The sequence below is a fragment of the Equus quagga genome, chromosome 7 (genome assembly GCF_021613505.1).
Source record: "Equus quagga isolate Etosha38 chromosome 7, UCLA_HA_Equagga_1.0, whole genome shotgun sequence".
NCBI classification, from domain to species: Eukaryota; Metazoa; Chordata; class Mammalia; order Perissodactyla; family Equidae; genus Equus; species Equus quagga.
Genome location: NC_060273.1, coordinates 89,816,921 through 89,839,837, shown reverse-complemented (window position 1 = coordinate 89,839,837; position 22,917 = coordinate 89,816,921). Strand labels below are relative to the sequence as shown.

At 40.6% G+C, this 22,917-nt stretch overlaps 1 protein-coding gene across 5 annotated transcripts in view; it reads left to right on the top strand.

Annotated features, from left to right (window-relative positions):
- The window catches only part of GRAMD2B (GRAM domain containing 2B), a 103,351-nt gene that overhangs the window by 27,517 nt on the left and 52,917 nt on the right, over positions 1 to 22,917 (top strand). For 2 of the 5 annotated variants that reach the window (XM_046666727.1, XM_046666726.1), the window contains exon 1: positions 7,812 to 8,063. The exons of 1 other annotated variant lie outside the window; for it this stretch is intronic. In XM_046666727.1, coding sequence (XP_046522683.1) covers positions 8,000 to 8,063 — 64 coding nt within the window. In that variant the 5' untranslated portion in view covers positions 7,812 to 7,999. Of the gene's footprint in view, positions 1 to 7,811; positions 8,064 to 22,917 lie in introns of those variants that run through there. 2 more of the 5 variants (XM_046666728.1, XM_046666729.1) reach the window with 2 other exon arrangements.

Genomic DNA, 22,917 nt, shown 5'->3' with positions numbered 1-22,917 from the left:
AGGATTCTCAGATCAATCTGACTCTTAACTACTCCCTTATTCTAACCCTCAGCCCCACCCCTCCCCAGTGAGGGCTCTTTTACTGCCAGCACCACCCATTCAACAAGCTCAAACAAGAGAGTTGTTTACTGAAAGGATACCACAGGCAATCCCTTGGACGCCAAGGGCAGAAAAGTAAATATGCAGGACCACCTGGGTGAGGGTATGACTGAGAGGCTAGCAACCAAGACCATTCCCACCAGCTCTCATCGTCTGTTTCTTTGTAGTGTCTACTACTAATTTATATAATACTTTTGCAAAATCTAGGGGCTTGGGAGTCTATAGGACCAAGCATTTCCAAGGTCTGAATCTCCCTCTACTAGGTGTCTTACTAAAGAGCTTATTTTATGTTTTTTGATATGGAGGAAAGAGGAACTTTAATTTCATTTCTTTGAACACTACTAAAAATAAAAGTTAAATTCTGATTTTAATTAGTCAGTGATCTTAACACACAGGGAAACACTCCGTTTTCATCTGGTATGCTTTTAAAAGTAGAAACTAACTCAAAGAAGCCCTATAGGAAGAAGGTAAATGCACCTAGCTTCTCAAGTGAATAGATTTCAATAATTGCTTTCGCCTCATGGAATTGATTTAAAGTTGCCATTTTGCAATTAGTAAATGCAACATTTCTGTGTAAAAAGTCCCCCCCTCTTTCTTATAGTTAGTCTATATAAGGCAGAAACTGATATTGCTGTAACCATGAGATCCAGGGTCCTTTCCTTGATGCCAGCATTCTGTTACTTCAATGCTGTATTCCATTATTAGATTCACATTCTGGTACAAAGCACAGTGCTCGGACTAGAGCCCAGTTCTCCTGACTTCCAGCCTAAGCCTTTTTGACAAGTGGTGCAGATGTATGTGGGAGTGAGGGGGACGAGGGGTGAAGGTGGGGAGTGGGGGTGGCTTGTGTGTGATCCAAAACAGAAGAACACAAAGCATCATGTGGCCATCTCCTACCCCTGTCCATCATGTGACATCATGATGTTACTTCATCCAGGTGTCTAGTTATGATATACGAACGTGATAGTTTTTGACTAAAGTTCTGTGTAAGTATGTTTTGTAAATATCTGTTTATTGAATTCTTTCCCACTCTACTGAAAATTCACTTATAGCAAGCAGATGCTTATTTATTTTCATACTTCTGTAACCCAGAATATAGCCTGGCACACAAAAGGCATCAAAAAAATGTTGGTTGGAAAGAAGGAAGGAAGGACAGACAGACAGACAGACTGCACAATTTGCCTCAAATGAAGAGTCTATTTATAAAGTTTCAGCCAAAAAGTAAAAGCAAAGTAAATCTGCTTGAAAGAAATAGAAAAACTTCCTTATTGGCCTGAAATATTTTCTATGTTCCCTTCTCCCTTGTTCTTTTTTTACCAGCTTATTTATTAGATAATTTTAACAGATGAATAGTTCTACATAGAGAAGAGACTGGAAAAAGATAACAAAATGCTAACAGGAATTGTCAAAAAAGAATAATACAATGAAAGTATGTAAAAAAAGAATGAAAATTCAGAAAAAGCCATTAAAAGTGTGCCATATAGGTGATATAAAGAAAAAATGTAACTTGCAGAAACTACTTTAATAATAAATATTAACTGCTTCAAAGCGATGCACTGATTGCACTGCATGGACCGCACTGTCAAAACATTTCACAGGGAGGAAACAGAACACGCCCCACCAGGGTGCGAGGAAGGAGAAAGGCCAGGCCTCGTGCTGATCGTGTGTTCATTAGTTCCCAAAACAAGGAAAGGAAGTAGCTGGATGAATGTTTCTCTAAGAAAATATGAGAGATTCCATAAGTTGAAATTGTTGCCTGTGGATTGTAAACCGCGATTCTTGGACTTGCTCCCGAGCCAGACCATCTGGGAGTCATGGGACCTTTCTGACCTGTTTGAAGCACTTGCTGTCAACCAGCTGACAAGTGATAAGTCGCATGAGCCCAAGGTGTTCCTTTTTAAATTGGGGGATGGGAGGGATTTAAGTTATATTTCTTCTTCATTCACTCTTTTTTCCCCCCTCCAAATTTAAAAAAGACCAATATTACTCAACATTAACATTTTACATCAGGTGGAGTTCCAGAGGAGTATGGTTGAGAACCACTGGATGGAAACAAGCACCCAATGATTCATTCATTCATTCAACACATATTTATTGAGCATCTAACATGAACCAGGCACTGTAGATACAGTGGCAAACACAACAGACAAGTCCCTTGTTTTTGAGAAGATTCCATTCTTGTGGGAGAGGGCAGATAATAAACAAATGGACAGAGAAGATAATATCTTTATGAGATCATCTCCCACCAAACTTGTCTTCCCTCGTTATATTCCAGGCACAGTGGAGAATAGCGCCTTCCTGCTGTTCCTAAAATATGCCAAATTTGGTCCTGCCTCGAGGCCTTTATCCACGCTCTTCCCTCCGGCTGGCGCAAGACTTTGCACTGAGGCCTCACACAGCTTTCTCCTCCCCCCCCCCCACTTCCCCAAGTCTCAGCTGAGACGTCACCTCAAAGAGGCTTCCCTGATCTTCCCATGGAAAATAGACCTCCCTTCCTCTCCGTGACTTTCTGCTTTATTTTCTTTCTATCTCTTATCTGTTGAAACTGTTATTTATGTGCTTACTTTTTTTATTTTCAGTCTCTCCCACTAGAATGTAAGAACCACGGCACCAGGGTTTTGCCAATTTTGCTCACCTCTGTATCTCACGCGTTTAGAACAGTGATGTTAGAAAGGCCCATTTGCTCACATGCCCAGTGACAAAGTATCTATAGTCAGAGGGCCTAATCTAAGATCTGCACTGTGGTAGCTGGTCTTCAAAGACAGTCCCCGGTGAAATACACTCCTAGTATTCACACCTTGTGTAATTCTCTTGCCTTGAACCTGGGCTGGCCCTGTGGCTCACCTTTGACCAATAGAACGCAGCAGAGGTGACTGACGTCCAAGGCTATCTCACAGGAAGCCTTGGTATCACGGAACACGTGCTCTGGAGGAAGCCAGCCACTAAGTAAAATGTCCAACTATCCTGAGACTGCCATGATGTAAGGAAGCCCAAGCTAGCCATGTGCAGGGCCATGTAGAGAAATTAAAATGCTCAGCTGGTCCATGGCTGTTGCAGGCATCCCAGCTGAAGCATCAGACTGGGGAATGCACATCCAGTTCAGTATTGTCTTCAAATGACTCCAGCCCTGGGTCCCATCTGACTGCAGCTGCATGAGAGACCCCAAGTGAGAACCATCCAGCTGAGCCCCGTCAATCCACTGTGGCATGAGAGAAAATAATACATTATTGGTTTAAGCCACCAAGCTTTGAGGTGGTTAGTTATGCAGCAATAGATAACTACAAAATGCGGCCACCACAGATAGCTCCAGATTCATACATTTCTTTCCCCACAAACATTACATGTGTTGAAGGGTCCTTGGGCTCCCCCAACACACACTCTTTTATAAGGCACGTGTCTCTGCCATCAACAAACTCTGTTTTGCACTGTTCACTCTCCTACACCCCAACAACTACCCCCCTGGAAGTCAGGGGAGCTGAGTCTTCGTCCTCATGGGATCACTGTAATTTTGGCCAAGACACTCTCTGAAGCATAGGCTCTTCTCTGAAAAATTATGGTGGGGATTTGATTTTTAAATTTTGTTTAGTGTGTGGCAGGCAATCTTTTCCCCTTCCCTCAGATAGAAACTCACACAGAACGCAAATACATTCCTCTTAACACAGGTGCTAAGCTTAGTTCTTGCCTCATCCCTCAAGAGAGAAAGAGAGTATTTCAGATTTCCCCATCTGCAGTATAACTTGGCTTGGGAAATGCTGGTTCAAAACCATTCTATTTGGGGCCAGCCCGGTGTCACAGTGGTTAAGTTCGCATGTCCCACTTCGACAGCCCGGGGTTTGCTGGTTCTGATCCCGGGTGCGGACATGGCACCCCTTGGCAAGCCGTGCTGTGGTAGCTGTCCCACATATAAGGCAGAGGAAGATGGGCACGGATGTTAGCTCAGGGCCAGTCTTCCTCAGCAAAAAAAGGAGGATTGGAGGCAGATGTTAGCTCAGGGCTAATCTTCCTCAAAACAAAAAGAAAATTCTATTTTTTTTTAAATATTATTTTCAAAGGCCTCTATAGAAGGAGATTGCATAGCCTATGATAGATTCCCATTCCAATGTTTAATGGCTGCATTCATCAGGAAACTTTCCTTCATTTTTGACAGAAATTATTTAATAAAGGTCCCCTTCATGTAATGCTCCTCAACCCTCATTCTTATGACTTTTTTTTTAACAGTTTTTTTTTTTTTTTTTGAGGAACATTAGCTCTGAGCTAACATCCGCTGCCAATCCTCCTCTTTTTACTGAGGAAGATTGTCCCTGAGCTAACATCCATGCCCATCTTTCTCTACTTTATATGTGGGATGCCTGACACAGCATGGCTTGATAAGGGATGCATAGGTCGGCCCCCCGGGATCCGAACCAGTGAACCTCAGGCCACGGAAGCGCAGCACATGAGCTTAACCGCTAGGCAACCGGGCCAGCCTATCTTACAACTTTTTTATGAAGTTTGATAATTAAGTTCTTCGGAGTCACTGTATGGCTTTCTTCTGAACTCTCTCAATTTTTTCCCATTTAATTCTCCTTTGGATATTGACTTTCAGTTGAAAATAGGAATGGTCTGATGAGTGTTCCTAGAATCCTCTGACTTATGACATTGATATATTAAATATTACGCACAGTTAAATTATTACAGAGCTTCCAGGTTACATCTTGATAAGAGAATCAACATCTAAAACATGTCATCAGACAACATGCATAAAATTACAGGAATGTGACAACACTTTACATGTACTTATATTGGCTAATAAATACATCCCCTGACACGTGCTATAAAGTAGGAAACTACTTGACCATACATTGGAACCTTATCTCCACTCACATCTCCAAACTCTGTCCCAGAGACTATGGACAGAAGTGCAGTGTATCTGATCAGTTAAAAAGAGACCAACATTTCATCAGTAGTCTAAGCTGTTGAGTAGAAGCCCTTATCTACTGAAAGGCGCGAGTTAGCCATTTTCTACTGTACCTGCTTGAGTATCGGCTAGAACTCTTCTTTGATATTAGAAACAAGAAATTATGTTCCCAGAAGCTTAGAGGAAGAAAAGTAAAGGGTCTTTTATTGGAGCAAAGTCAAGGAGCCCCTTAAAATATATTTTAGCCATAATCTTATGTCTCAATTTTGTCACACTACAATGAAATTTCCCCTATTGTTTATCTGCTGCTGCTTTTTAAATACTGCATTCCATTTTATTGTATACTAGCCCCAAGGATAAACGAATGAGGAAGCTGTTTGACAACATCTTTTAAACCTAAGCGAACGCCACCAGGTAAAATAATGTAATTTTCTTGCTCCTTTCGAATTCCTCCCCACTCTAGGAAAGCACTATCCGCTATTTTCCCCACCCACCACTACCCTCCGCCCCTCCCCTCCTTTCTCATTTAAGACCACACTATTGGAAGTCTTCAACCCATACACTAAAGAACAAGTTTCAGGGCAACTGCGTGCTTGTTAATTGAGCTGTAAATCCATGCTGGGGAAGCTCTGAACACTTGACCTTACTCATGCATCAAAAGAGGTCTGACCATGGTTTCTAAAAAGGTTTAACACAGAACTACCATATGACCCAGCAATCCCCCTCGTAGGTAGAAACCCAAAAGAACTGAGAGCAGGGACTTGAACAGATATTTGCACATCAACATTCATAGCAGCATTACTCACAACAGCCAAAAGGTGGAAACAACCCAAGTGTTCATCAATAGATGAAGGGATAAACAAATATGGAATATACATACAATGGAATAGTATTCAGCCATAAAAAAGAACGAAGTCTGATACATGCTACAACTTGGATGGACCTTGAAAACATTATGCTTCAGGAGATAAGCCAGACACAGAAGGAAAAACATTGTATGATTTCACTTATATGAGGTACCTGGAATAGACAAATTTATAGAGACAGAAAGTAAAATAGAGGTTATGATGGGCTTGGAGGAGGGAGGAAGAAGGACTTATTGTTGAACGGGTACAGAGTTTACGTTGGGGATGATAAAAAATGTTTTGGGTATAGATAGTGGTGACGGTTATAGATACTGTGAATGTATTTAATGTCACTGAATTGTACACTTACCAATGGTTAAAATGATAAATATTATGTTATTTATATTTTCCTGAAATAAAAAAAATTACTTGGGGGAGCACAAAAGGTCAGTTCGGCTCTGAGCTCTGAGTGGGGGCGGGTTGGAGGACACCTGAGATTTAAGGAGAGAGTCATTACCCAGAGTTCAGGAGAGTGACGACTTCATCAAATCCCACTCCAGCCCAAGTAAGATGGGGAGCTCCAGGAGGGACTCGAAGGTGAAAGTGTTGGTGGTGTCTGCAGGAAGAGCCAGTTATGGACACTGAAGAGACAGCTTCCAAGCTTCCAGGTCACCCAGAGCCTTCCCGACTCCGCCAAGCCAGGCTCCCCCAGTGAGGAGGGTCAGTGGTCAGGAATAAAGAGACAGAGCCCTGACCAGGTCAGCTCTCACAGAATTTATGTAAACTTTTTCCCTTTGGCTTATTTGTCAAGTGTCACGAGAGTCAATTTTGGAGCAAGCAGGCTACAAAAAGATGCCTTTGTTCTCTCGGCCTAATGATAGAAGCTCATAAATGGAGCGGGAACAAGAAAACTTTGGAAAGCACTTTCATCTCTAAAATGTTTGAGGTTATTTAGAAGGGTAGGCAGGTGTTTTCTTTTACACACACACACACACACACACAAACACACACACATATATATAAATACTGTGGTTGTATATTCTTTGTAATTATCCCTAAATCTAAAATTAATTTTTAAAGAAAAAATGAAGGACTTACAGCCCCAGAGCATAGCCTTAGTAATTTTTCCCCAGCCATGTCATGCTCCACCGTTGCGCTTGTAATTGTTTTAAAGCAAAGTTAAGCTTCCAACAATAAGGTTTATATTAGTTTTTCTTATTCTCAACGACTCTGTAACAAATCAGAAAACTACCAACACATACGTTATTTGCTATACGAAGTGAATCTTTAGAATAATGCCTGCAACATGGTAGCTCTCAAAACTTTGTTAAATGAGTTCATAGATGCTTCAAATGCAAAACTTCAGACAGAACCAGCAAGTTAAAACCTCACCCAAAGGCGGGAAGACGAGGCATTCATTTTATTGGTTGGGTGCATTGTAACTAAGTTGCTAATGAGGTTTTGATGAATGTTTCTCCCCCGACAGAACTAGGAAGGGTTAACCAGGTGACCCCTAAAAGCAACCACCTTTTAGTACCGTTGTTATTGAACTTTAAGCCCTGACCAGGCAGTCCTCAATGAGGCAACATCCTGTCTGAATAATTTAGGCAGGAGCAGAGGCCAGCCCACACAGACCATCTGTTGAGAGAGAGCCTCCCTCGGTCGTTTCCATTTCCTGTATCTGCAGCCGGCTGCCCATTTTTAAAATCCCCTAGTTACAGTCCGGGTAGAAAAAACCTCCAGTTTACGAGGAGGCTAAATATATGGTGCCTTGTTAGGCAAATGTTTCACCTGCTCGGCCAATTAGCTTCCTCTCCCAGAAAGACTCGTTCAACAGGTTTCCTTTTTCTCTTCCTCTGCCTCCTGGGTTGGGGCAAGAGGCTGTCACTTCGCTTCGACCCTCCCCTTCCCTCCCTCCCGGCTCTTCCACGCTCGCTTGGCCCAAGCGCTCGGGCTCGAACGTGTCCAGGTCGGCAGGCGTCGCGCTCGGCCGGCCTGGATGCGCCGATCGCCGGGGGCGCAGGGGACGGCGCGGCGCGGCTCCCGGGCCTGCGCCCGGACGGGGAGACCCGAGCGGGAGGAGGGGGAGCGGACTGCAGGCGCGTGGGGGGCTGAAGGTGCCCTGCAGACGCGGCCCTGATGACTGAGCTACAGCAAGATGTGGACGACACAAAGCCTGCCAAAGTGCTCGGGAAGAAAGAGAGCAAAGTTGGCTCAGCCCAGTAAGTAGGCTCCGCTGGGACCCAGCCGGGCCGGCGGAAAGTGCGCTGCTCAAACTTTTCTGCCAGGGACGAGTTTGGAGTGGAAACGGTTTTCTGGAACTTTAACATGGACAGCCCTGAGGCTTGAACTCTTTTCCGTGGCGCCGGGTCTCTTTTCTTCTCAGATTCTGTAGTAAAGAAAAAGCACCGGAGCATTTCAGGAATGTCCTGTAGCTTGCAGTCCGGTGGGGATGTGAATTATTTGAGCTGAAAGCACGATGGGTGTTTTATAATTCCCGAGGGAGGTGTGCGGATCTCGAAGCCGTGTCAAGAAACAGCGCTCACATTTATTTCAGTTGTCCTACTTCTTAATGACGTGTGGCTAGATGCTGTTGTCTGGTAGATGTCCTCTGGTCATTAGCTTCACAGTGATGTGTATTTTGTCATTGGATTCCGAGCTTGGGAGTATCTTTCCTCCGTTCCCTTCGCTGTTCCCCTCAAGAGAGAGGAAAAGTAGTGGAAAAAATAGGCTTTATCTTTCGCCTCAAAGGCTGCCTGCCTTTGGTTGGGTACTTAACACAAACTTGTTACACACTTATTTTTGAGAGAGGGTGTAAGGGTGGAGTGGGGGAGCACAACTAATATGGGTTAAAACACGTCAAATATTGGTGATGACTATCCTCGTGGAAGATTCATGTGCATAACAGGATTTTCACATTGTTTGACCTGTAAACTCTTATGGTTTAAGAAACTGAAAACGCAAATATTTTGGTCACAAGGATTAGTTTCCTGTAATGAAACTTATTTATCTTCCCCTGTACTACTTTGGTTTTTTTTTTTTTAATCCAGAATGACTATTTACATGGTTATTAGTCCCAAACATTCTTCTTTTAGAAAGGAAAAGAATCTTTCAGTATTTGCTTATTTGCTATATCCCTATAACATTAAGTAATAATAAATGTTTAAATATGCCCAGATGTATTTTTTGTGTTACCAAGCTGTTGGGGGTGCTTAAGATGCTGTAGTTATACTAGTATAAACAGATGATAAAATTTTAAATAGTGAAGATTCACTCTCCATCATTCATTATTTCAGCGTTTACTCGTTTTTTAAAACGCAGCCTGGTTCCACAGTGACTTGTGTTCATAAAAGCATATTCCATCTGTATCTCTCTTGAAGTTTAAGCTAAAGTTTTGGAAGAAGAAGAGCTTTATTAGCTGCTTTGATTTGTTGTTTCAAAGGCTTTGGTCCTGTTGTGTTCCTGTGTCTGCTTTCCTTGGCTGCTCTTTCCTTTGCCCTCCCAGCGTGGTCGACTTAAGCTGATGTTCTTTCCTCTATGAGAGATCAAAGATGACAGAAAAAGTTGCTCGAGGTATAACCCTCACAAATGTTTTTGTTTTCTCACCCAAAAGTAAAATCCTAACTCTATACTGGTAATTCAAACCCAAGAAAAAGAACTAGCAAATGACATCTATTTCCTTTGCACTTGATCATTCTTGCATATACTTTACTTCTCTGAGGAAGATGTTTTGTGGATGGTCTTACCACCGTTTCATAGATGTTGGAGGTGACAGGAAAACTTGAAACTCCTAGGACAGAACTCATCCAGAGGCAATATTTAGTTCCATTTACACAAAGCTGAATGATTCAAATCCACCCTATAGCTACTCAATTTTAAATCTTCACATTCTCGGTGGTCTAATCTCCTTGGTTAAGGAGATTGTTTTCATTGAGTGGAAAAGTCTGCTAGGGCTTTTAGACTAATTCTATTAACTTAAAACTCTAGATGTTGGGGAAATAGTTTTGTAGAATATAAGCGTAACCACATTGAGGCTCAAGGCCCCAGCCCTTCATTTGGAACAGCCAGTTTCACAAATTTATTTCGGTTCAACAAATATTAGAAAACCTCCTATTTGTTAGTAATAGTGGGGAATACAAGAATGAGTGTGATTTGGTGTCTGCCCTTCTGGAGCTCTAAGAGCGGTGTTAAGAGGAGGCACGTGTATATTACTGTGTTTCAGGGGACATTGGTAGCCATTGCCATATTAAACACACAAACAAGATATTATAAAAAGTTTGGCCTGTAACTGAATCTTCTCCACAATCAGGATGTTTATCCATTTGGCAGTCTTTGGTAAATATCTCTTGGTTTATTGGGTTGTTTGTTTTTCCCTACAAAGTGGTAATTTCCAGGCCTACGGAAGTCACCTCTGATTCTGGCTGAGATTTTAGAAACTCTCTTCTTCTGGGCTCTTAAACTATTGCTTTGATAACAGAATAAGAGTAATTTTAAGACGGAGGTAATTATCACAGTGATATATTAGTGTGATAATTCCATATTTGAAATCATTTTGAGTAGCAAAATTTTTATGCTTAGAAACCCAGTCTAACCTCTGTTTTGAACTTTGTAACTTAGGTTAATTATCACCACGCTCCAAGTTGTTGAAGTCCAGGTGTCCCTTCTTCTGAGTATTAGAATGGCTTGCTCCTCCCCATTTCCCTGGGTCTGTAACTACACCCACATAGGCGTCACCACCCAGAAGCTGGACTCCTCATTAATAAGGGCTGGCGTTTATTGAGAATGCTTGTTATGTGACAGGCAGTGTGCTCAATACTTTACAATACTCTACAGAATGAGGTAGATTCTGTCATGATCTCCATTTTACAAATAAGAACATTGAAGCTCAGAGAAGTTAAGCAACTAGGCAGAGATACAGTTAATAAGAGAACAGCTCAAGTTCAAGTCCAGGACTCTTAACTCTAGAGCCTGGGCACGAATACTTCATCTTTACTCCTCTACTCCATAATCTATGATTGCCCCTTCATGACCTACTCTAAAAAACAGGCCTCTCTGCCAAGAACTTGAAACTTTTAATGATCTGGACACACATGGACCATTTCAACCTCATTTCCTAATCCTAGCCAGCATGGGCATCTTTTATAGCCAACCAATCATACTAGCAGCCCTAGACCCAAGAGGTGATAATGCGGATGAATAAGGAACAGGTGTGCCAAACGTAGGACTGAATGAAGTTCCCTTCATTCTTCCCTCCTCATCTCTATTACTTTGCTTAAGCAGTTCCCTCTCTCATTTCTCTTAGTGTATTTCTAAAAATCAGCTCAGGTTTTCCTTCATTTAAATTCTTCCTCATCACCGGCCGTGCTCATCTCTTCCTTATCAGTGCTCGCCTTGTATGTATGGGTCAGCCCCATAGAATTTAGCTGCTGCCATTATTACTATTAATTAACAACTTTTATTGAATGTTTAATGTATACAAATTGCTGTTTTAAGTTGTTAATGTATATTAACTCACACACTAGTCCTGTGTATATTAGTTAACTTTCCCCTAAATAGATTGCAAACTCCAATCACAACTTTCCTCATTGAAATTCTCAAAGCGCCCAACAGTCACTTTCAATAACCATCTGTTGGTGATCTGAGACCCCAATCCCTCTAATTAAGGTATATAATATGCTTATAGCTGACATTCATTCTCAGGGGAAATTCTACTCTTTTAAAATTTCTTAATCAAATTTGCTATCAGTAGCAGTTAGAATTTTTAGGTACATTTACTTGCCTGAAAGCTGAGGTTTATGTATTCATCTTTATGCTAGAAGTGAGGCTGCAGATTTATTCATTACCAAAGTGCATATTTGATTAAAAAATACAACCTACTCCTTTCCTAACCAAGAACTGGTAATTTAGCTCTGTGTTTCCTTTTGAGATCCTGGTTTTCCCCCACTCTCAGTACCTTTTTCATTCTGAATTTTATGTTCCCAATATAGACAGTTCTAACATAGCTTCACTTTTTGGCACACATTTTATGAAATATACTTTTTTTCTTAAAGTCTCTTGTGGATCTAATTTAGTAATGGCCACGTTACTTTTAATGAATTTCAAAAAGTATCTAAAACTATTTCTGGGCAAAAGTTATCTTGATTCATATTTCATATAATTACATCACATGTGACATAGATTTATTTATAATGCAATTTGAATTTTTAACATTTAACTTTTAATTACTTGGGACATAAAATTTCTAGAAATTTATTCAACTCTGTATGTGGAGAAAAAGAGGGTGAATGTGGGCAATATAAACATTTACCTTAAAAGGGAGCTCTCTGGTAGTATCAAGAAATAATAATGATTTTAGGGACATATTTTGACTTTAAATGGTGACGGCAAGAAAAAATAGATTGCCTGCAGTGAAAACATTTATCATTCAACTATACTGTCTTTGTGCATGGCGTATTGGGGATACTTGACAAGCAGAATAAGAGCTGAAGTTGGGAATTGATCTTGGATTGGAAGCAAGAGGAGCAAAGACAAATAATTATTGAACATAACTTGATTTCTTAGTGCTTGCTTAACTCCTAACTTTGAAAGTTTCCGTTTAGCAAGAGAATCTCTATATTGCATATGTATTATCTTTCCATATGTTTGTATGTACACATACTTTTTCGTTTTTTGTTGTTTTTTTTTTTTTTTGAGGAAGATTAGCCCTGAGCCAACATCTGCTACCAATCCTCCTCTTTTTGCTGGGGAAAACTGGCCCTGAGCTAACATCCGTGCCCATCTTCCTCCATTTTATATGTGGGATGCCTGCCACAGCATGGCTTGCCAAATGGTGCCATGTCCTCACCCAGGATCCAAACCGGCAAACCCCGGGCCGCCAAAGCGGAATGTGCACACTTAACCACTGCGCCACCAGGCTGGCCCCCATATTTTTTTCTTTTGTAATTTTAATGTCCAGGTTACTAAATCTGACAGATTGCCTAGTGCATTTTTCCATATAAATTTTTGGAATAGGAAGAAAAAATTATAATGTGTTAGAAAATATAAAAATTAAAACAATGGAGAGGTTTGAAAAGATGGAGAGAAATAAACAGTGTGTTCTGATTTAAATGTTTTGGAAGAAAATTTAATGAACCAAATTGGCTGTAAGACTAGAGGTTAATATCACATGAAATTGCTGATTTGTCAAGGCAGTACGTAAAGTGGGTAAGAATGCAGGTTCTTCATACAACTCAAGAACAAAAGAACAACCAGATCAAAAAATGGGCAGAAGATATGAACAGACGTTTTTCCAAAGAGGATATGCAGAAGGCCAACAGGCACATGAAAAGATGTTCAGCATCACTAATTATTAGGGAAATGCAAGTCAAAACTACAGTGAGATATCACCTCGCATCTGTCAGAACGGCTGTAATTAAGAAGACAAAAAATAACAAATGTTGGAGAGGATGTGGCGAAAATGGAACCCTCATACACTGCTGGTGCGCATGCAAACTGGTGCCGCCACGATGGAAAACAGTATGGAGATTTCTCAAAAAATTAAAAATAGAAATACCATATGATCCAGCTATCCCACTGTTTATCCAAAGAACATTAAATCTACAATACAAAGAGATTTATGCACCTGTATGTGCCTTGTAGCATTATTCACAATAACCAAGGTAGAAGCAACCCAAGTGCCCATCAGTGATAATGGATAAAGACGATATGGTATATATACAATGGATACTACTCAGCCATAAAAAAGGACAAAGTCCGATTTGCAACAACGTGGATGGACCTGGAGGGTGCTATATTAAGCAAAACAAGCCAGATAAAAAAAGACAATCGCTGTATGATTTAGCGTATGTGGAGGATAAACACATGGATTAGGAGAACAGAGTAGTGGTTACGAGAGGGGAAAAGGGTAGAGGGTGGGCAAAAGTGGTAAAGGAGCACATAGGTATGGTGACGGGTCAAAGCTAGGCTATTGGTGGTCGACAATGCAGCCTATACAGGGGCTGATATGTGATGCTGTATACCTGACGTTACACAATGTTATAAACCAGTATGACCTCAGTAAAATAATTTGTTTTCTTCCTCTTTGTCTCCCCAAAGCCCTCCAGTACATAGCTGTATATTCTAGTTGTAGGTCCTTCTGGTTGAGCTATGTGGGACGCGGCCTCAGCATGGCTTGATAAGCGGTGCCATGTCCATGTCCAGGACCCAAACTGGCAAAACCCTGGGCCGTAGAAGCACAGCGTGCGAACTTAACCCCTCAGCCACGGGCCAGCCCCTCAAATAATTTTTTTAAAAAAGATAATCTATGGCACTATGACCCTCAATAAATATTCTTTGACATAATTACAAAAAAAAAAAAAAGAATGCAGATTCTAGGAAACTAGGATTTGAAATCTGACTTTCCTTTTTTCCCAGAATTGTGACCCTAGCAAGTGGCTTAGCACCTCTAGTTCTCAGTTTTGTCATCTGTAAGGGGGAGTTCTTAAGTCATCTGTTTCATATAGTGTTGCTTGGAAGTTTAAATGGAAAATGTAAGAAAGGCACTTCAGGGGCCGGCCCCGTGGCCGAGGGGTTAAGTTCGCACCCTCCACTTCAGTGGCCCAGAGTTTTGCCAGTTTGGATCCTGGGCGCAGACATGGCACCGCTCATCAGTCCATGCTGAGGTGGCATCCCACATGGCACGACTAGAAGGACCTGCAACTATAATATACAGCTATGTACTGGGGGGCTTTAGGGAGCAGGAAAAAAAAAAAAGAAATGTACTTCACCTAGTGCCTGATATTGTCAGCTCTCCATAAATCATAGCTTTGTTAGTCCTCACCGTTGAGGGTCTGGGACATGCTATGGGGTAGGGGTGGGAGCAGGATAAAATGTAATTAAACTAAAAAGTCAAAACTCAGAAGGGGGCTGGCCCCGTGGCCGAGTGGTTAAGTTCCTGTGCTCCGAGTCGGTGGCCGGGGATTTTACCAGTTCAGATCCTGGGTGTGGACATGGCACCGCTCATCAGGCCATGCTGAGGCGGTGTCCCACATGCCACAACTAGAAGGACCCACAGCTAAAATATACAACTATGTACTGGGGGGATTTGGGGAGAAAAAGCAGAAAAAAAATTAAAAAGATTGGCAACAGTTGTTAGCTCAGGTGCCAATCTTTAAAAAAAAACAAACTCAAAAGGCTTAAACTCTTACAGTAGCACACAGTAGTGTTCTGTTAGATGAGCTTTCATTCCATCAGCTCCACTGTGAGGATATTTCTGACAGTCGTGAGCATTCCCATGAATCCAACGTGGCATCTTGTTTTTAGTTTATGCTAAAAGAATCTCATGCCATTACTATTTAGTGACCTGCCAGCTTATTGAAATATTACTTACTGATTTGGTATTACCACATTTGTCGTCCAATACTTTTACCTATGATGCATTCATTTCCACACCCTGCTTCCTGATGCTGAGCTTTTCTCTCGTGGCTCTACATCTTTAAACTGCTGAATTTTTTCCTTTTGCTAATCTCCGGCAGAACCCTCCTTCAGAATCTTTCTAATTCTTTAAATGCTCAGCTTTAGGCACTTCACACATTTTCAAATGACATAAAGCACAGGTCCTGGAGAGAGACTTCTCCACAGCTACCTTAGTAATTACTCCTTCTCCTTAAAGAAATGCGAGTGTTTTTATCCAACCTCATGTTTGATTATTTACCCTTAGAAGATAAGCAGAGCCAAGTTAAACTGCATTGCATAAAGTAAACCAGTTTATATGCACTCACTCTCTCACTGGTCACTCCAGTGTGCCAGAGGTTCCTACCTTCATAATGGGCCATGATGTCCCAAGATGCAGATTATTTTTAAGAGGTTTATTGTGATATGTTTTACATGTCATAAAATTTACCCATTTCACGTGTACAATTCAATGATTTTTAGTAGCTTTACTGAGTGGTGCACCATCACTGTACCCAGTTTTAGAAAATTTTCACCCCCCTAATAAGATCCCTTGGGCCCATTTATACTTAATCCTCATTCCCACCCATTTACCTCCATCTTCAGCCCCAGGTAGTCACTAATCTACTTTCTATCTCTATTTATTTGCCTTTCGTATAAATGGAATCATGTAACAGTTGGTCTCGTATCTGGCTTCTTTCACTTAACATCATGTTTTTGAGATTCATCCACAAAGTAGCATATGTCAATAGTTCATTTCTTTTTGATACTGAATGGTATTCCATTGTGTGGAGATACACACACACACACACACACACACATTTTGTCTGTCTATTCACCTGTCCATGAACATTTGGGTTGTTTCCACTTGTTGGTTGTTATGAATAATGCTGCTATGAATATTTATGTGCAAGTCTTTGTGTGAACAAATACTTTCATTTCTCTTGAGTATATACCTGGAAATGGAATTGCTGGGTCATATGGTAATTCTGTGTTTAACTTTTTGGAGAAGTGGCAAACTGTTTTCCAAAGGAGCTACATCATTTCATATTCCCCCCAGCAATGTATTAGGGCCCCTGGTGTAGATTTAAGAGAAACGGCTTTCAGATGGCAGGGCTGGAAGATTGTAAACACATAAAGGTAGGTCAGTGCCTCACACTTTATAACATAATAAATATCCGTTGAATGTTGACTAAGTTTTATTTAGGATTTTGAAAACTCTTCCCAACTGCAATCTCAAAGAAACTCAGCCTGTCATAATTGGGTACTTTTTTTTACACCCTCTTAAAATTTCGCATGTAATGTTTATTACTGTTTTTTTATGACAGAGTAATACAAAGAAGAAATTTTAAAAATTGGACCATAATCTTCTCCATCCATGTCGATATATTTTAAAGCAATACATGTATAAGGTTAAAAAATTAAAATAGTATAGATATGTACAAAATGAAGAGTGAGGGCCTTCTTCCTGTCTCCCACCTTACACTTCCTTGTCTCAAAGGTAACCATTTGCCAAGGTTTGGGGCTTTGTTCTTAGGCTATTGTCATTTAAGGCAAGAATCAAGTTTTTCATTGATTTGTTTTTCCTTAGATTACTCTCCTTGTAATACACATACTATATAAGTGTGTTGGATGTGGCGAAATGAAGCACCTCATGACGCTGTAATGAGGATTGAGCGTGATCGTACGGTACTTGACTGCACACCCTACAAGAGCTCCATGAATGGAAGACATTATTCTCATAAACCACATTTTTTCCAAACTTCTTTGCAGAATAGCTATCTACCAATAAAGTGACCTACACAGGTTTAACATTAATGGATAAATAAATGCATCAGAACACAACTTTTTTAAGATGACCTTAGCGAAGTGGACTCATAGTGTTAAATGGAGGGATTGGTTTCTGACTGAGCCGTCCTCAAGCAATCCATTCATCTTCTTATCTCGTCTGTTCCCCTCTTCTAACTGGATGATCCCAGATAGGCCCCTAATCAGATGAGGTGGCAATATCTGGGCCACCCTATGAAGAGGTCACAATAGTGATGAGACCTGTTTAAAAGGAGAAGAGGCCAACGTGGAGAAATGAAAATGTGAAGTTGGAGACAATGAGTAAGGAGATGGGGAGAAAATAGAAGAGAGTTAGAAAAAGAGAAGGGAAAATAGTGAGGTATATTAAAAGAGAAAGAAAAAAGTGCCAATTTACCATCATCCTGTGTGAACTTCTGCTTCTCTCCTGGCAGATGCACCTCCTTGGCTCTCCCTGTGCTCGTCTGTGTTCTGTCAGTGAGGTCTCAGGCACTGACATGGGTGGCTCATATGCCCCTTCTTCCTTAATGGAGATATTGATTTGTGTATAAATGTTGGTGTTTTCTTTCTTTCTTTTTTTTTTTTTTTTGAGGAAGATTAGCCCTGAGCTAACATCTGCTGCCAAGCCTCTTATTTTTTTTTTGCTGAGGAAGACTTGCTCTGAGCTAACATCTGTGCCCCCCATCTTCCTCTGCTTTATACATGGGACCCCTACCACATCACAGCTTGCCAAGCGGTGCCATGTCCACACCCCAGATCTGAACCAGCAAACCCTGGGCCCCCAAAACGGAAAGTGCACACAACTGCTGCACCACCAGGCCAGCCCCAATCTTGGTATTTTCTTAAATATGTTTCTTATATATGTCTTATATATGTTTCCCCATTTATATCAGATATCCATATTTGTTATCTTCTGGATTTTTCAAATTATGTCTTCTGTCCTATGCACTGAGTTAAAAACTGTGCAGAACCTCAGAAATAGGCTAATTTTGGTGTCTGACTATGAAGGATTGTTATCTGAAAACAGTTATCTTGTGATCCCGCAGATTGTCTTGAAGCCCCTAGTGAGTAGTGCTGTAAAAGGTGTATTGTGAATTGAGTTGCTGTTTATCGACAGTGATGAAAAACTAACTTATCATGACAACTTTTATTATCACCATTTTTTTTCTATAATTCATTAGGAAACAACTCCTCATTTGATCCTAACAACTTAAATATTGTGCTGGATGCTTTATATAACATATAATGTGGTGCTCTGAGAGCCTGTTATGAACTGTAAAGAATATATTTCTTTCCCTTCCTCTCTCAATAATCAAGTTCTGTGGTATATAAGGTTGGACTTGTTTTGACATGCAGTTGGTAGATTTCTTAACGCTTGTTCTTTTTTTTTTGAGGAAGATTAGCCCTGAGTTAACTGCTGCCAATCCTCCTCTTTTCGCTGAGGAAGACTGGCCCTAAGCTAACATCCACACCCACCTTCCTCTACTTTATACGTGGGATGCCTACCACAGCATGGTGTGCCAAGCGGTGCCATGTCCGCACCCGGGATTCGAACTGGCGAACCCAGGGCTGCCAAAGCAGAACGTGCGCACTTAACCGCTGTGCCACCAGGCCTGCCCCTTAACACTTGTTCTTGATTTGATCAGAATCTTCTCTGAAAATTTTACAAAGCATCACAACATCTTTTCTGAACTCAAATTCTAAAATCATAAAATATCAGACTTTTCATCAGAACCTATGAGATGAGAGAATAATAAATGGCATATGAGCTAGGAGAAAGGCAGTGTTTAACCATTGATAATGACCGGAGAGATTCCCTCATGTTCTCACAACTGGCATTTACTAAAAGGTTCTGTGTGTTGGGCACAATGCTGAGTGTCATGGCAATCACCAAGACGCAGAAGATAAGGCCTTTGCCCATAAGGAAAATAGAGTAGACAAAAGGAATAGTTTGTTTTGAGATTTGATCTTCTTTCAAAGAAGAGACTAGGTAACTCCAGAAAATATATCAAAGCTTAGAAAAGATGAGATAATATCATTTCTATGTCCTAGACACTGTTCAAAGTACTTTTACATATATGCATATAATGATGTAGGTACTATTATCATCACATTTATGCATAACAGAGACACAGTGACTTACTTGCCCATGGTCCTAACAGCTGTTGATGTGTTGGACCCAAAATTCAAATGCAGGTGGTATAATCTGAACCTGCCTCCTAAAATCGTTCATTATAGAAGCTCGCTTGACTTAGGAAGAGCAAAGATGTAGGAGGAAAAGTGCCTCCCATTAAGTGTCTCTGCATTCCTGAGTAGATCTCTTCACTTTTATAGGTCTGTTTTCTCAACTATGAAACTGAGACTCATTTCGATTCTACCTTTCTAAACATTGAAAGGATTTCTAATGTTCTGAAGGAGAGGGTAGAGGGAGCACCGTTAGCTATCAGTGGGGCACTGGTACTTTATGTATTGTCAAACACAGGTACCTCTGGATACTTTGTATTCATCAGTGTTCAGACCTGACCTTAGGGAACTTAATGGTTTCAGTTGCAGCTTTCCACCGACAGCAGTTATCCATAGATTCCAATTCTTAAAACCATAGTTGGGTTCTTCTTTGCACGAGTACAGAGTGTTTCTGTAAAGTAATGTGACTGATTTGTTTTAAAAACATGCAGTGTTCTTTAAAAGTAGTCACCCAAGGAACCCGAGAACTTTTCCAAAAATGCTGCAGTTGCACAAAATCTTTTTGAAATTCTTTTTGCAGAGTTGCTTTCAAAGCCTGGAGCCCATTCTTTGAATAGTCATACAGTTGGCAAGTCCTCTTCCTTTGAGAATGAATTCAATTTTTGGAGACAGACTGAAGCCAAATTTGGTGAATACAGTGGATAAGGACAGTTTAAATACCTTTAAACCACTCTGGATGGAATCATTTTTGATTCAAAACAAGATGTGACTATAAAATCATAAGACCGAGTTTCTGGTGATACTTCTAATCCAGTTTCTATACTTCCAAATTTAGGTTTATTATTTCATTACTTCATTCTGAAAACAGTGAAATCTTATAGTTATTATTCTGTCCTGAAATCATTTTTCAGTATTTATAATATATCCACATAGGTGTTGGGCATATCATAAGCATTAAGAAATACTTTGAGGATGCAAATGTAACATATGATGTCTTTTTCTTGAAGAGTATACCCTATGTATTATGGAAAACATAATTTTTGAAAAAATTTCCATGAGTTTAGACAGTGAAATAGTGAAAGTTCAACTATCACAATCTTCTTGTACTATCTTACTTCATTACACGTTATGAGAATTTGTGTACAAATTACATTTTTTCAGGTCCTCTCCCCATATGATAGTTTTACACCAAATGGACTTTTTTCACTGCAGGCAAGGCACTACTCCTGACTTTCCCACATGACAGCTATCAGTTATCAGCACAAAGCCTTCCATTTTTGTCTCAGCGTTGCCTGCTCATTAATATCTGTGAGCTGATTGGTCTGCTCCCTGGTATGTCTTTGAGCATACTTAAGGACAGGCATATTTTCCTGTTCCCTGTTGTTGATCTTTGGTCAGAATGGATTTGTTAGCATAGCAGCTTTATCTGAGATCTGATTTTAATACTTCATTGTTCCGTAAATTTTATGTGGTATGTCTCCACTCTTTAATCCAGCGTAACTCAACAAGCACTTCCCTACCACTTACTCTATGCTGGGAAGAGAAGGCTAAATGAGATGGCTGTGATGCCCTTTAGGAGCTCCGAGTCTGGAGAGAGCAGGGCAGGACACACACATACCTACAACTAGTTCTTTGTGATAAGAATTCCCCAGTAGTTATCAGATCCTAGTGGGAACAGAGATGTAGACACTTTGGGTTTTATTTATTTATTTATTTATTTTGAGCTGAGCTGACCTAAGAGGTGATGTTTGAGTGAGGTTGATGGATAAGAAAAAATTTGGCCTCAGCTGGAGGGAGAAAATTATTCCAGGCGAAGGAAGGATACTTGAAAGTTCTCAGTGGTGTTTTTGATGAACGCCTAGGGGTCTGCCGTAGCTAGACGGGCTGGGGCCAGGAGGAGGAGGGGCAGAACAGGGAAGAACTTGGAGTCCCCAATTAGAATTCTCCTCATTGCTTTGTTCTCTTTGCTTCACTTCCGGCTTTGGGGCCACTACTGATTCTTTGAAGTCATTCTCTCTGGTCTGCAGTTTCCTCTTCTGTAAAGAGAGAGGGCTGAATGGCCTGATTTGTTAGATCCCTTCCAACCTGAAGAGTATGAGTCTTTGAAGAAACTGCCCTACTTTTCTGTACTCTTCCATAGCCTTTGTGTCAAGAATTCTATCAGACTGAACAAACTGAGGAAAGCTTTTTGAATATGAATAGAATCCTTGCTTTCTTACTTGGTTTGGCCTCTTTTATTTTTTTTCTTCTATTTCTCCCCCTGGGTAAACTTATACCTGGTTAAGGCAAGACTGCCACTGGAACATACCTAAACTATCCTCTTACAAATTTGTAGATACACATCAGCATTCACATTGCATTCAGACAGCCCTGTTTTGCCCTCTGGCTGCAGGTGACAGAGCCACAGTGCCTTCTGGAGCAATCATAATAGAAATGTCTAATCAGGTAATTTAACATAAAACCTATAGCACAAATGGGGACCAAATTTGTTATCAGTAGAATTATACTTCAGACCTGGTATACTTCAGGTCTGAAAATAATCATACTGCACTTGAATAGAGAATACAATTTAAGGTTAAAAAGCCCTTTTCCTCAGAAATGAAGTGAGGGAAACTAGCTTACCACTTCAACTTCATAAGTATGATGGCATTTTTAGTATATTATAATATACTTTCTAATCTTTAAAGTACTTTTACTTACATCAGTAGTTGGAATTTAACACACATTTTTTTGAGAACCTACAATTGTTAGGCACCATACTATGTTATAAAGATATTGATACTGAACCTCTTAGTCTCAAGTTCATGTGCCCCATGTGCAGTAAGCCAATCACTGAGACACTGGTTCTTGGAGATGGAGAAAGGTTTATTCAAACTGGGCAAAACGAGAAGGCAGGAGGGTAGGTTCTCTCAAATCAACCTTAACAAGAGGAGGAAGCAGGGGCGTTTATAGAGCTAAGGGGCTTGGCAGGAGGAATTCCAGAGAAACAAAGGGGTAATCCATATTTCTTTCACTCCAGATAAGCCCCTGGGCAATCTGACTTCTGGGCATCAGTGGCAGCTAGGGGCTCGTTATCTGGTGATCATAACTTCCTTGAAGGCATTCTTTTTCTTCTGTAAAACAAGCTCATAAATCCTTGTGACCCTTGAGTTACCCCTCAGGTTAAAGAAGAAAAACAGCAAATTGACAAGATTAACTTCTTTTCATAACAAGTTCAAAAGGTAATCTTACTGAATATTTACAGTAACCCTCAGGTACCGGCTTCCACATCAGAATATGTTAGACATGGACCTTGCCCTCAAGAACATTAGAGCAATATTTTAATATGACATTGAATATGAACTTCAGTCTATTGTGATAAATAAGAATATGTACAGGCATTTTAAGAGAACAGTGGAGAAGAATCTAGCCCAGTGTGGGGATTGAGTAAAGATGACTTAGAGGAAATGATGATACCTAAGTTTTGAAGGAGGAATAGGAGTTAGCCAAAAAAAAAAAAGAAAGGAGAGAGAAAGATCATTCTATCCAGAAAGAATGGCCTAAATGAAGACACAATGATATGAAACAATCTGGTGGCTATGGAGAACTCAGAATACTAGAACGTAAGATGTGGAATAGTCGGTGGCAATCCATGAGGCAGGAGCAGTAGACTGGAGG